Source organism: Sciurus vulgaris (genome assembly GCF_902686455.1).
Source record: "Sciurus vulgaris genome assembly, chromosome: 10".
Taxonomy (NCBI): domain Eukaryota; kingdom Metazoa; phylum Chordata; class Mammalia; order Rodentia; family Sciuridae; genus Sciurus; species Sciurus vulgaris.
The window spans coordinates 69,676,500-69,689,881 of record NC_136470.1 but is presented as its reverse complement, the minus strand read 5'-3'; the positions used below and the strand labels follow the sequence as shown (position 1 = coordinate 69,689,881).

Below are 13,382 nucleotides of genomic sequence, written 5' to 3'. Positions count from 1 at the left end.
AGAAGAAAAGGCAATGTGACCCTGGAGGCAGAGATGGGAGTGATGTGGCTGCCAGCCGAGGAATGTCAACAGCTACCAGAAGCTGGGAAGAACTAGGAACGAATTTTTCTCTGGAGCCTCTGGAGGGAGCACTGGCCCTGCCCAAACCTGGGGTTCAGCCTGCTGAAATTTATCTCAAACTTCTGGCCTCCAGAACAATGAGCAAATGAATTTCTGTTCAGTCACCCAGTTTGTGGTACTTCATTACAGCAACCACAGGAAACTAATAATGTACTAAAAACCAAAATATGAAATCTGAAAAAAAAAAACAAAAACACCCTTTATTACACTACTCAGAAACAACCACTATCCACCTATTTACACAGGAAGCATAAAAGAAGTCTGTCTCAGGCCTCTCAGCACCAAATATGAACACTGGAATCATTTCCTATTTAGCTGCATATACTGATTTTCCCCACGACTTTCTATTGTGGCTAGTAAACATTCATTAAAAAAAATCACTTTTCTTGGCTACCCAGTTTAAAAAAAAATAGATTTATTATTTATTTTATCCATCTTCTATTAGCAGACATGTAGTTAACAATAAAAAATTTGGATATTATATATAACATTGCAATGAAATTGTTTATAAATTAGTTATTTGTTTATACACCTGATTATTACCCTAGAGTGGAGTCCTAATTAGAGACTTTAGATTAAAGAATATGAACATTTTAGGAACTTTGACAGTGATTTTTAGTGACTTTCTGGAGTGTCCATCAAGTTTATATTTCCAGTAGAAAACTACAAAAAGCCAGTCTTATCACAAGCTTACCAGCATGAAATGGTAATGTTTAAATTTAAAAAAAAATAAGCAATATCCTAATAATCAGCAATTTAAAAATAATTTTTTCTCTAAATTTGTTGAAGTTCTTTGCTTATTTGTTTGGAGGAATATTACATGATTTTTTTATTGATAAGTAGGAGTTCTATATAAAGAATATTAATCTGTCATTTTCTTATAAATAGTTTTTATAGTTGGTCACTAGCTTTTTAATTTTACCAATGTATTTTTTTCTTAAATTATTTTTTTGCAGTACTGGGGATTGAACCCAGGGCCTCATACATGCTAGGTAAGTGCTCTCCACTGAGTTAACACCCCCAGTCATTTAATGTGTTTTGTTTTTATTTTTTATAACTGTATTTATTTTTTTTTAAATATTTTTAGTTGTAAATGGACACAATACCTTTATATTATTTATTTTTGTGTGGTGCTGAGGATTGAACCCAGTGCCTCACACATGCTAGGCAAGCACACTACCACTGAGCTATAACCCCAGACCTTAATGTGGTTTTTAATGTAGAAAAAAATAATGTACATATAGTTCAAATGGTTTAATTTGTCTTTTGCAATTTTTTTCCTTTGCTTTTATTATTAGGGAACTCTTCTACATCCTGAAATCTGCTAAATGGTAATTCAACTTATTTCCTCTTCCCCAACAGTTAGCTGTTTATGGAACTCTTCCTTCAGTACTTCTCTTATTATGGTGTTATAATACATATGTAGTGTGTTATTTAATACTTATTTAAGTGATTACTGTTTAGAAATGGCATGGGAATCGTGAGAGAATTTTAATCTTTACCTCTGCTTGCCACCTGTACCATTCCAGGCAAGTCTCATTGAGTCTCAATTTACTTGTCTGTATAACAAACAATAAAAGCTACTCCATAGGATTATTTAGAGGATTGAATGAGATAATACTTACAGTGAGTTTATGAGGTAGTAAGCGCTCAACAAATAGCAGCTATTATCATTACTATTATTCCACTAATATTTTTTCTAATTCTCATTCTATTCTATTATTCAACTTCAGCTGTGCAAGTAGATTTAAATAAATTATCGTGAGACTGCATAACAATGTAACACAGCTATTTTCATATCAATGAAGGTCGTTTATATTATCATATTCATTACTGTCATCAAAGAAATCTATTAAATGATAAATTCTGCAACATAATTAACTTTGCTAGGTCCTACTTCTGTAGAACTCATAACAAAACATTACTATTTTATTTTTTAGTGTCGATACACTAAAAATACAATGTCATTTCCTTCAAATTTGAAGACAAGTTGACAAAATGTTGCTTTTGTATATTTCAATTGCTGTGAGAGAACAGAGTGACCAGTCTTATCAGGGAACAGGAGCAAGGAGAGAGAAATGTGGGTTTTGTTCTTAGCTGTAGATAAGACCTAAGAAGAAACCATATTACTGAAGTTTCTAGACAAGAGTTCCTATCAACCTCCAACTATAATAGAATGAAATAGCTGTTAGAAGAAAGTAGACTCACTTGATTCATTTACACAATGATATTCTATCACATTCAAAGATGATACTATTATACTGATGAGGATCACACATGTAGAAAACAATGAAGTCTTACAATTAAAATAGCAATAAAGTATTGTTTTTAGTTGATTCAGATTGGCAAACAATTTAACAAATGGAAAATATCCAGTATTGGCAAAGCTGCAGGGGAAAGTGCATTCCTGTTTCTCTGGAGGACAGTTTGGAAATATGGATCAGAATTTTAAGTAAGAACTCTTTACTCAGCAAATCTGCTTCAGTGATTTTTCCCTAAGGATACAAACAAATAAAAATATAAAGATATATGTGCATAAGTGTCTATTACAATGGTGTTTATAAAAGCAAGGTGTTGAGAAACCAAAAACCTACATTCTGTCAGTGGGAGACTGGTTGCAGAAATCATGGTCCATCAGGAGGATTGTGAAATCCAGATCTCCGCAACTTAGGGAGGCCAAAGTAACTCAGTGAGACTCTGTCTCTAAATAAAATATTTAAAAAGGGCTGGGGATATGGCTCAGTGGTTAAGCACCCCTGGGTTCAATCACCAATCCAAAAAGAAAAAGAAAAGAAATCATGACAATAGTGTCTACATTTATTAACACGAAAAGATGGTCACATTGTTGAAATGAAAATGTTCCAAAACAGCAATATATTGAATTGAAAAGAAAAAGTGTGTGTGTGTGTGTGTGTGTGTGTGTGTGTGTGTGCGTGAGAGAGAGAGAGAGAGAGAGGGCACACACGCAAGAGCTAGAGAGTGAGAGAGAAGATGGCAGATATGCCTGGGTGTGGGATTTCCACAGGTGATTTATACCTTATCCTTTATATTTTTTTAAAATACTATTACTTTAATTTTTACAATGAACTTTTTTTTTGATTTGGGAAAACAAAACACAACAAAAATACTATGCAAAGAACAAAAGACTGAAGGAAACAGAATATGTCAACACTGTACTTTTTGGTCCTTAAGAAGAGGACTTTTTACTTTCTTCCATTTCCCAAATTGTCTATTACTCTGACTTCTTTTAAACGAGGAAATACAAATAGTGACATTGATTATAATCTGGGAACACAAATGATGTTCCCAACCTTTCCTCTTGGTTCCCAGGAAAATTCCTCTGTGGTTCCAAGGGCAAGAGCTGCCTTTGTGGAAGACTTGGCCCTTCAGTTTGGAGATTCGTCTACCTTCTGCCTCAGACCTGGAGCAGTGGGGTCCCTAACCACAGACAACTCTACAACAGCTGCTATGTGTTGACTGCAGTGGTTGATGTTTACACCAAATTTGTGTGTGTGTGTGTGTGTGTGTGATTTGACTTTCAAAATCAAAACATGTATTTTTTAGTAGATAAAAGGTTAATGGGTAGAGAAGCAAGGAGAAATTATGTACAATCCCATCACTAAAATGTGTTAGTCTTTAAAGCATCCTTTCTTTTGATCCTTTTTTTTTTTTAAATTAAAGCTGTGTATCAGGGTCTTTTTTTCAATTTATCATTATGAGTATTACCCAGTATCACTGAAAACTTTAAAGTACATATTTTAAAGACCCAAGCCTGATTTTTAAGAAGTAGCATTCTTTTATTCCTTTATCATTTAAACCTGAAGAACTTTTCATATGCTCAAAATAAGTAAACTACAGGACCTGAGGGTGGCACATGCCTTTAATCCCAGCAACTAGGGAGGCCGAGGGAGGAGGATCACAAGCTCAAGGCCAGCGTGGCAACTTGGTGAGAACCTTTCTCAAAAATAAAAATAAAAATAAAAGGATACAAAGGTACTGGGGGATGGCTCCCTGGTAGAGCACTTGCCTAGCATGCACTGGGCATGAAAAAAGATTTTAAAAAGATGTTAATTACAGATGCTATGAGAAAGATCCCCTCCCACAATTAGAACTTAGATCTGGTCCTTACCAATAATCACAACCCCTCCATATTCTCAGTTTCAAACTTCTCCCTGTGACTACCCTTCTCCATCACTCCACTGACCTCACTTGAATGAATAATCCTTTCATCTACCTCTTTAGTGTTACTTTTCACCTTATACTCTCATTTCTTTTCTGTCCAGACTAAATTCCATGGTCAGTTGTGTCAATGGTGCCCTGGTATATTCTCAAGTCTCCTCTCCCCTCATTTGCTAGCAGAGCACTAACCTTGGGTAAATCTGATTCTGCCTCCTCTGTACTTCCATCCATGCAACCCAATGTTCAAGTCCTATTTTTAATGATATTTCTACAGACATCCTTTAAGCATTTATTCTCTTTTGAACTTACCCATGGGTGCCCAATTTGATGACCATATAGCTCCTTGATAGGAGTTTTGCTCTTGCTCTTCCTCCCTACCAACTCAACTCACTGGCCTTTCCCCTGCTTCCTCTTGGCTGCTTTCCTCAGTTTCTTTTCTCTTCCCAGCTTTCTGACCTATCCTCTTGACTTCTGTTTGCTCCATCTCCCTCTCCTACCCACCCACCTTTTTCTCCAACCCTCCAAAGAAACAGAAAGAACAGCCTGATGGAAATAAACCAGCAGTGCATGCACAGCATCAGGGATCTCAGGTTCCTGTCCTGCCTCTGCTGAGTGACCTTGGGCCAGCCACTTCTCTTCTCTGGTTCTCAGTTTCCTCCCTATACAATGAGGCACATCAGTTGAATAAACATGGAGATAATTTAATTCAGCTCTTAAAACAAACAACATGATTCTGAAAATCCAAGAAAGAAAAATTGAGCGAACAGTTCCACTACCTTACTTTCCTCACCATACCATCCAGCTTCCATCACCCTGCTAAGATAATGTCACCCAGCTGGTGAGTACTATTATTGTTATTTCAGAGCTGAAACTCTTCTTAGGCCATCCATGCATCCCACCCGGCAACCATGATGGAAATCCAAACACTCACCGTGAATTTCTCATAGAGCTCATAAGTCAGGAGGGGGTTGGGCAGCTCCCTAAAGTAGAGTTTGCAGAGTGAGCCCACACAGTGGATGTCCTGGAGGTACACTTCCCTTGTCAGATCTGGACATTGATCTGAGCCAAACTCTTGCCTGAAACAACACAGACAGAGACATAACAATCCCAGGGAACATGTGTTCCATGTCAGCAATTGCTTGGCAGCTTAAGGGTAAAAAGACCCTACAATGTGATCCAACTGTATTTTTGACCTTGAATCTACTCCAGCAAGATAGCCATGGGAAGGCTTCAACTTCAGGTATGACTCTTCCTTGCAAAACTTGCTGCGATTGGAAAGACATAAAGCTCATCTACAAGTGGATTTCCTGTGGCATTCTATCTACAAATCTCGACTATTAGCATGGGGAAATATGAAAACAATTTGCCAAAAGGGCCTATTGAGATTTCAGTTTTTCCAAGACATTGCTCAAATGAAATTCCCTTTCTTATAAGAGAGACCAAAACCAGGGTGGGTCAGTTCATTATCATTCATCTCCATATATTCATGTCACAAACTTGTTTATTTTGATACTCAACCCCAAGGCTTGAGAACCTTAATCAACTATCTCATTGATGCTCAATGGAACCTTTAAGGCTACCTGGTGGTGACTTCTATGGAATAGATGAGCTTATAAATATCTTAATCCACAGTGGGATGTCTGGAACATCATCTGACTCCAGGCCTGGTTTATAATTAGAAAACATTTCCTAAAAAAGTTACATGAATACACTGCCTCAAATAATATGCATTTAGAAGTTAAAAATTGGTTTAAAAATGATGAATTTGAGTTTTAATAGAGAAGCTATGCTTCTTGAAATTATTCACTCGGTCAGTAAGGGAGTGACGAAGGCAGCAGGACTCTCGGAACCAGCATTCTCCAAACGGTCCACTGCACATTCTGTATTGCAGTTCTGTCCCCTTAAAAAAGGGCAAGGGAACCTCTGATGCCATCAGAACCTGAAAGCAAGTGATGGGGCCTTGAAAGGAAAGCTGTGCCATGGCTTCATGGATTCACAGATTCACAGGTGTGTGTTCTTTTAAGAGAACAGGAAAATAATGCAGAGCTTGTTTATTTAACCTAGAATTTCCCTTGTTAAAGTAAGGCCAGTCTGAAGTGAAAAAGAATTTGCCATCACCAAAGTGTCTTTCCAAAATAACAATACAGGGTAGTATATTTCAGAGTTAAGAGTAAACCATTAAGAACTACCTGCTGTTAGAGACTGGGGGTGCAGCTCAGTGGGAGAGCACTAGCCTAGCATATGGGAGACCCTGGGTTCAATCCCCAGCACCATGAGGAAAAACAAAAAGTACTTCTTTTTTTTAAAAATAAATCTAAAAAATGGCACATGAGTAGAATGATGTAAACAGATATAGTCATTAAAATCCATGGCTGCAATCAACCTATTATTTTTCTTAATGGTCATTGTTTCTCCAGGAATAAAAAGGATGTTTTATTCCTTTGGTAAAAAAGTTTAATTTTAAGTGAGATTTGGAGGGGAGGGACAGAAACCAAATAGGAAGAAGAAGAAAACTGAGTTATCTACATAACCTATTTATTTACATATTAATCTTATAAAAAAATTTTAAAAAGTCTACATTTATAAAAAGAACATATTATAAATAAATAAAAATAACCACCAAGTGAAGTTGCTTTTGGTATTAAAAATAATATGCATAATACATAAACTTATTGCTATAGTCACAGAAAAATATTTACTTTATATATACTCTACATATGCACTACCCAGTATTGGTATTTTGGAAAGACACTTTGGTGATGGCAAATTCTTTTTCATTTAAAACTGGCTTTACTTTAACAATATGCTACATATACTCTACAAATATATCTGTGTTGTATTTAAAGGTTTTGGCCCTCTTAATGTGATAGAAATTTCTTTTAAATGTTTAGGATATACCCATAGAATTAGAAATGGTTTATTAATTAGTAATTTATATATATATACATATATATATATATTTTAGTTGTTGATGAACCTTTATTTTATTCATTTATTTATACGTGGTGCTGAGAACTGAACCCATCCCTTACACATAGAGGTAGAGGCTAGCATTCTACCACTGAGCCACAACCCCGGCCCCCATTAGTAATTATTAAAATGCCAGCATCAAAGAAATGTATAGTTATGTAGACTTCTGATTTCTTGATCCAGTGATATATCAAATGTGTGCTAACTGGAAAACACAGCCATCCCCCAGTTCCAAACACTACATAAGGAGACCTGATCTAACCAAGATTCTGAGTAGGCAAGGAAATGATAGTACATCATGTTTTCCTAACTTGTCATTCAGATCATTTGAGTTATCAGATCTGCCTAAGACTAAACCTTGCTCAAGACAAATAAACAGATTCAAAACCCCAGGGGCTTTAGCTGAAAAGAATTTCCTCAGGCTGGGGAGCTTCCTCCTTAGATTAAGAACACTGGGCATCTGAAAGTAGTATTTGATCTCTGGCTACCACCACTGTTCCCACCATGCCTTCAGGTTTTCAGTACTCCCAACCCCTGACAGAGGTGTGGACAGGATCATGGGAGAATTCTGGGGCTTTCTTTTCGTTTACCTTAGCCGTTGTATGTTTGAGGTGACTCCTGAAAGTCGATAGATTCCATCCACAATGCCGTGAGTCTCTATAAACTCTGCACAGCTCTTCAACACATATGGAACTATGTAAAAGAAAAGAAAAAACAAATTGTTAGATGTCAATCTGACTGTCCTTTATGGATATCCTTTAAAAAATCCTGGTATCTTCAAAGAGGAATAAGTATGGAACTCACATAAGCTACAAATGGAAATAATTACTTACAAGTAGTAGGTGAGAGACCTTTTATATTTTAAAAAATCATAGAGTTTTGATAAAACTTAAAAAACTCATGTGTTTTTAGAGTTTTTTTTTTTTTTTTTGAGAATATGAAAAATATGCAAAAATTTAGATGTCTGATGCTAGAGCTGATTTTGGAAATTCCACAACTGGATCTCCTCATTTTACTGGTTCTCTATCAGTGACCACTGGTGTGGTTTCCTGGTCACCATCATCATCATCATTCCCTGAGCATTTGTTGGACATACAAATATCTGGTCCCCCTTCAGACCTATTGATTCAAATTCTGGGGGTGGGGCCCAGCAGTCTATGTTTTAATAAGCAGAGTACCTGTGGGTAATTCTGATGCAAGCTAAAATTGGAGAACCACTCCCTTATTTTACACACAAAGGAGCCGAGACAGGTAAATTTATTTAACTCACTCACCATTACTAGTAGGAAAAGCAGTTCAAGCATGGGAAGAAAAATGCTTGCAAGTAGGTAAAAGAAAAATAAATCACAAAATTGAATATACAACGAGTTCAGTTATGTTTTTAAAACAGGAAAGAAGAAAGAAGAAACAGGAAAAATGACTGGAAGAAAATCTGCTCTAATGGCAAAAGTGATTTAAAGATTAAAGTGCTAAAATATCCTTTTAAAGGTGAGAACCCCTGCCTCTTCCTTCTAGTCATCGACTTAAGTGGACCACATGAAAGGGACTGGCGTGGCCTCTTGGATTCCTGCCACTTTTTAGGTTTAGAGCCCTGGCAGATGAGCCTGGCAGTGCAGTTCTGTCCTTAGGGCTGACCTTGAGGGACTCAGCCAGTTTAGTGACCCAGAAAATAGACATAGTCCTTTTAGATATACAGAGAGAACAGCAAGTCACTTGCCATTTGGGTCCCTGGACAGGTCCATCTGAGTCTCCCGTGTGAGAGAGAAGTGAATAGTGGTTTGGTAGGGAACAACCCAAACCTCACACTAAGTCTTCAGTGCTTCCTGGAGATCTAGAGCTGATTAGGCTCCATGAGCTAAGGCCTGGGCAAATGCTGTGCTTATATCCTCACTACTATCCAACCCATTATTTCCTTGGATTAGACTAACGCCAATTCATTAATGCTTATTGCACAGATTCACACCTACACATAATTCCAAACTGGACTGGACCATTGTGTGGGAAGACACCAGGTGTGCAGATTTTTCATTCTATACTTGAATTCTCTATTATAATGCTTTCCAAGCTCCCCCTCCCATGTGCTTCAAAGTACTCAATAACATTCATCATACTTAAAGTATTCTGTCCATCCCTCAAAGGTTGTATGGGCCAAGAGCCATTCTCTTTGGGGACACACCCATGTTTTGATCTTATTCTATCCTCCATGACTGAAACTGGAGAGAAGCCTCTCAGTTAACCCATGTGCAAAGAGGTCCGGGAGTGGATTTGGGATTGGAATTATTGGCCAGAGACTACAGAGGTAGAAACACTTGGTATGAGTGAACACAGTGTGTGGAAGTAGGCCCAGGGCCCAGAGTTTCTGCCTGGTTTCAGTGAGAAAAGCTACAATTGAATCTGTCTTCAGAAAATAAGGTTCTTGGTAAGATTTTGTCTCCTATCCTTATGCAAATAAAGAAAGAGTTCCCATGCTTAAAAGAACACACACACACACACACACACACACACACACATCCCTCCTGTGCACAATAATGATGACCCTTCCCGCCACTGCCACCACCCTGTTCTATAACTGTTCTGTAATCTACGGCTAAGGCATGTTGGGAGGCCAAACTGCCTTTCTAACCTTGAGTAAAATATATAATGATTCTGTTTCTTAATTTCCACATCTGTAATATGAAGATAACTGTCATACTTACTAATAGCTAGGATTGAAATAATTTAGCACAGACCCTGGCATATAAAAAGCTAAAAAAAAAGTATATAAAAAAGCATATAAAAATAGTAGTGACAACTACTATTTCTATGTGTAGCATATCAAGGATGCAAATTTATTATTTGGTTTTCTTGGTGAAAACAGCTAGCCTCTTCCCATCCAATGGGCTCATACCAGTCAAACCTCATCTCTATTCTTTGGGATGGTGTCCTTTGGTAAATGTTTCTATTTGAGAACAGTTTTGCTTCTTTAGGATCTCTTTTTTGTGCACTTAGGTGTATCTTTGTAGCACAAAGGCAGTAGGAATCAAGTGTACAGAGATTGTGATTTGGGTGTCTGGGTGTCATGCTTGGCCTGGGACATTTGCACTTACAGTTTTATTATTTCACTGTTTTTTTTTTTTTTTTTTTTTTTTTTTTTTTTTTTTTTTTTGGTCATTGTTTTGTGGTGCTGAGGATTAAACCCAGGGCCTCACATGCTAGGCAAGCTCTAGCCACTGAGGTAAGCCCCCAGCCTCTGCACTTGGAGTTTGTACTGAGGTGTGTGACTGTTGTGCTGTTCAGGGCACCAGTGAACTTAAGAACTCTGAGCAGTCACAAGGGGGACTCAAACAAAAGCCTTGGACTTAAAAGGTCTTCATAAAGAACATTCCAGAAAAGGGGCCGTACAGTGTCATCAACTTGTCCTAGCCTGTCATCAGAAAGGGACCTACCTCTCAGCACCAGCACCTCAGGCTCTGTTTGTTTTAAAGGTGGGGAAAACACATTCCATTTACTCTGGCTTTGGTACAGAGGCCCTAGAACCTCTTGTCCACAGTTCTGTTTGAGCAGGTGGCAGCACCAAAACAACGCAGGGGAAGAGGCCATGGACCCAGTCCCTGTGGAGTGCTAGCTTTCCTGGACTCTCATTGGGGCTGAGTTGGAAGGTATAGGGATTCTCCACCATGCTCACAATGGGAAGGATTCATTTCACCTCTGTGCAATCAGCTAGAGCAGTGGTTCTCAGACTGTGCTTCCTGGGTTAGGTCTCTGTAGCCAGCCAAAGCATCCTCCAGGGATCCTGACGCACTTGAAAGTTGAAGAATCACGTCTAGACCAGAACTTCTCATACTTTGATGTGCAAACACATTACCTGGGGATCTTATTAACATGCATAGTCTAATTCAGTAGGAAAGTGGGTGGAGGAAATGTTGAGAATTTGCATTTCTAACATATTCCCAGGTGATGTGGGTACTGTCAATCTGCAGTGCACACTTAAGGCAGCAAGAGTCTAAAGATAGTACTGGAGGTGGGTGTTGCAGGGGCTACTAGGAGTTTAGTCACAAAGTCTCAGAATTCTTTAGACTATTGTTCCCAAGGTCCAACCAGATTTGGGTCACCGGAGGATTCTGAAGCAGGATAGAAGCTTGTTACAAAATAGCTGAGTAGATATAGATGGAAAGAAAGCTCTATTGTCAATTTAGGCATGGGAAGGAGTGACACTGAAGGTTGAAGTCACAGAGATTCTTCTGTGAGATTTTTCCTGGGCCCACAGAACTTTAAGTCTCCTCCTACAGAGGTACACACAGTTGCTGATTATAATATAATATTATTATCTCTTTGAATTGTTTCACTGATGGTTCTCTAACTACTCCCCACTTTCTGGTTTTGTTTAGTTTTTCCTGGATCAGTCATCTTAAAAGTTAAATTTTAATCTGAGCATAAAATACATCTTGAGGTGATTCCTGATGGAAAGGAAAAAAAAAATCTTACCCTTGATTTAGGCTCTATGGTTTATGAAACATTATAAAGTCTTTTCATCTCATTTGATCTAACCCAATGCAACCAAAAGACATTTTGCGCTTATTAATAGTTTAGGACACTCTCCTCAGTTCCTAACTCTTCAAGGGTTTGATGCAGAAAAGGCCAGCAGTCAAATCATTTCGGAGTCCCCCACTCCCCAGAAGGTATGCTTCTGTACGTTGTCTCAGTTCCCTGTGTGGCTGGAACTTGGTCAGAACTGGAGACAGAGATTAGAACAAGCATAATTTCATTTGGTCATTCATGTAGTCCTACAGTCACATTCTTTCATAGTGCATTAAACTGCATTTTTGTTTCAGGGAAATGGGCACCCTTCCTGCCTGGCCCTGCCTTGGATTTTCTTCAGGTCTTGTATTGGTCAGATTTCATTCCTTCTCTGGGTCTCATATTCCTGACCTTCAAAGTCAAGTCTGTGGTGCACGTATACAATGGAATACTATTCAGCAACTACAAGGTGCATCTCAAAGACATTAGGCTGAGTGCCAGAAACCAGTCCATAAAAGAACATATTCTATGTGATTCTATTTATATAAAACTGGAGAAAATGCAAACTAATTTATAGTAAGAGAAAGCAGAGAAGAGGCAAGAGATAGGAATGAGGAAGGGGTCTGAGGGAACTCTGCGACACGATGAATGTGTTCATCAATTTGTTTGAGGTAATAGAAAAGGACCAAGAGCCACTTTTGGGTGAAGAATAATGATGCCTAAGGGGAGAGGGGCTGTAGTCGGGAGAGGAGACTCTGCAGAGGGAAGAGATCCTTTGAGAATCTACTGCAATGTGTATGTGAGCGAGAAGGGGAGATTTTAAGCAGTGTTGGGGAGCCCTCTCTGGCATTTTCCCAAGAGATGCAGAAAGGATTTAAAGGCCTTCTCCATTACTCTGCGTTGTTAGTGCAGAACTTCCTAGAAGTCCCCCCACCCTCCCCGCCAGGAATCTAAGAGCTGTCACTGTAAGCACGCGGTGGCTTGTCTCTCTGCCGGCCCCTGTTCTTCATGCCCCTCCCATCTTTTCCCTGTCCCTTTTCCTCTGTATCACCATTCCATGCTCCTTCCAGTCTCCCCACGGCTTTTCCTGCCTCCAAGGCATGGTCCAATTTCCCCTTTAACTTCCTTTAACTTCTTTCAACTTTTTCCCTCTTGGCCTGACAGGAAATTAAAGAAAATCTTCTGGTATTTATTTAAGAGAATACATACAATATTTTCTGTACAAGTAACAAAAACGAAGAACTACTTTTTATTTTGTAAGGAAAAAAATTTTAAATACATTGGGGCTTTAGCCAGCCCTCCTTGGAGAAAAAATTTCTTTAAGTTGAGATGGCTGGGCTTGGTGGCTCATGCCTGAAATCCCAGGGACTTGGGAGGCTTGAGGATCTCAAGTTCAAGGCCAACCTGGGTACTTAGCAAGACTCTCTCAAAATTGAGCTGGGGTATAGCTCAGTGGGAGAATGTCCCTGAGTCCAATCCAGTAGTGAAGAAAATTGCAATTTAAGTTCATTGTAATAAATTCACTCTCTTAAAGGGTACCAGTAAATGTTTTTTAGTATATTTACAAGTTAAACAACTATCGCACTAATTCCAGAACATTTTCATCACCCCAAAAA

General features: G+C 38.4%; 1 protein-coding gene across 1 annotated transcript in view; it reads right to left on the bottom strand.

Annotated features, from left to right (window-relative positions):
• ARHGAP31 (Rho GTPase activating protein 31) overlaps positions 1–13,382 on the bottom strand; it is a 108,443-nt gene that overhangs the window by 30,222 nt on the left and 64,839 nt on the right. The window contains exons 2-3 of the mRNA XM_079155268.1: positions 7,860–7,962; positions 5,231–5,375 (exon numbers count right to left, since the gene is read on the bottom strand). Of these exons, the coding sequence (XP_079011394.1) occupies positions 5,231–5,375; positions 7,860–7,962 (248 nt within the window). The remainder of the gene's footprint in view (positions 1–5,230; positions 5,376–7,859; positions 7,963–13,382) is intronic.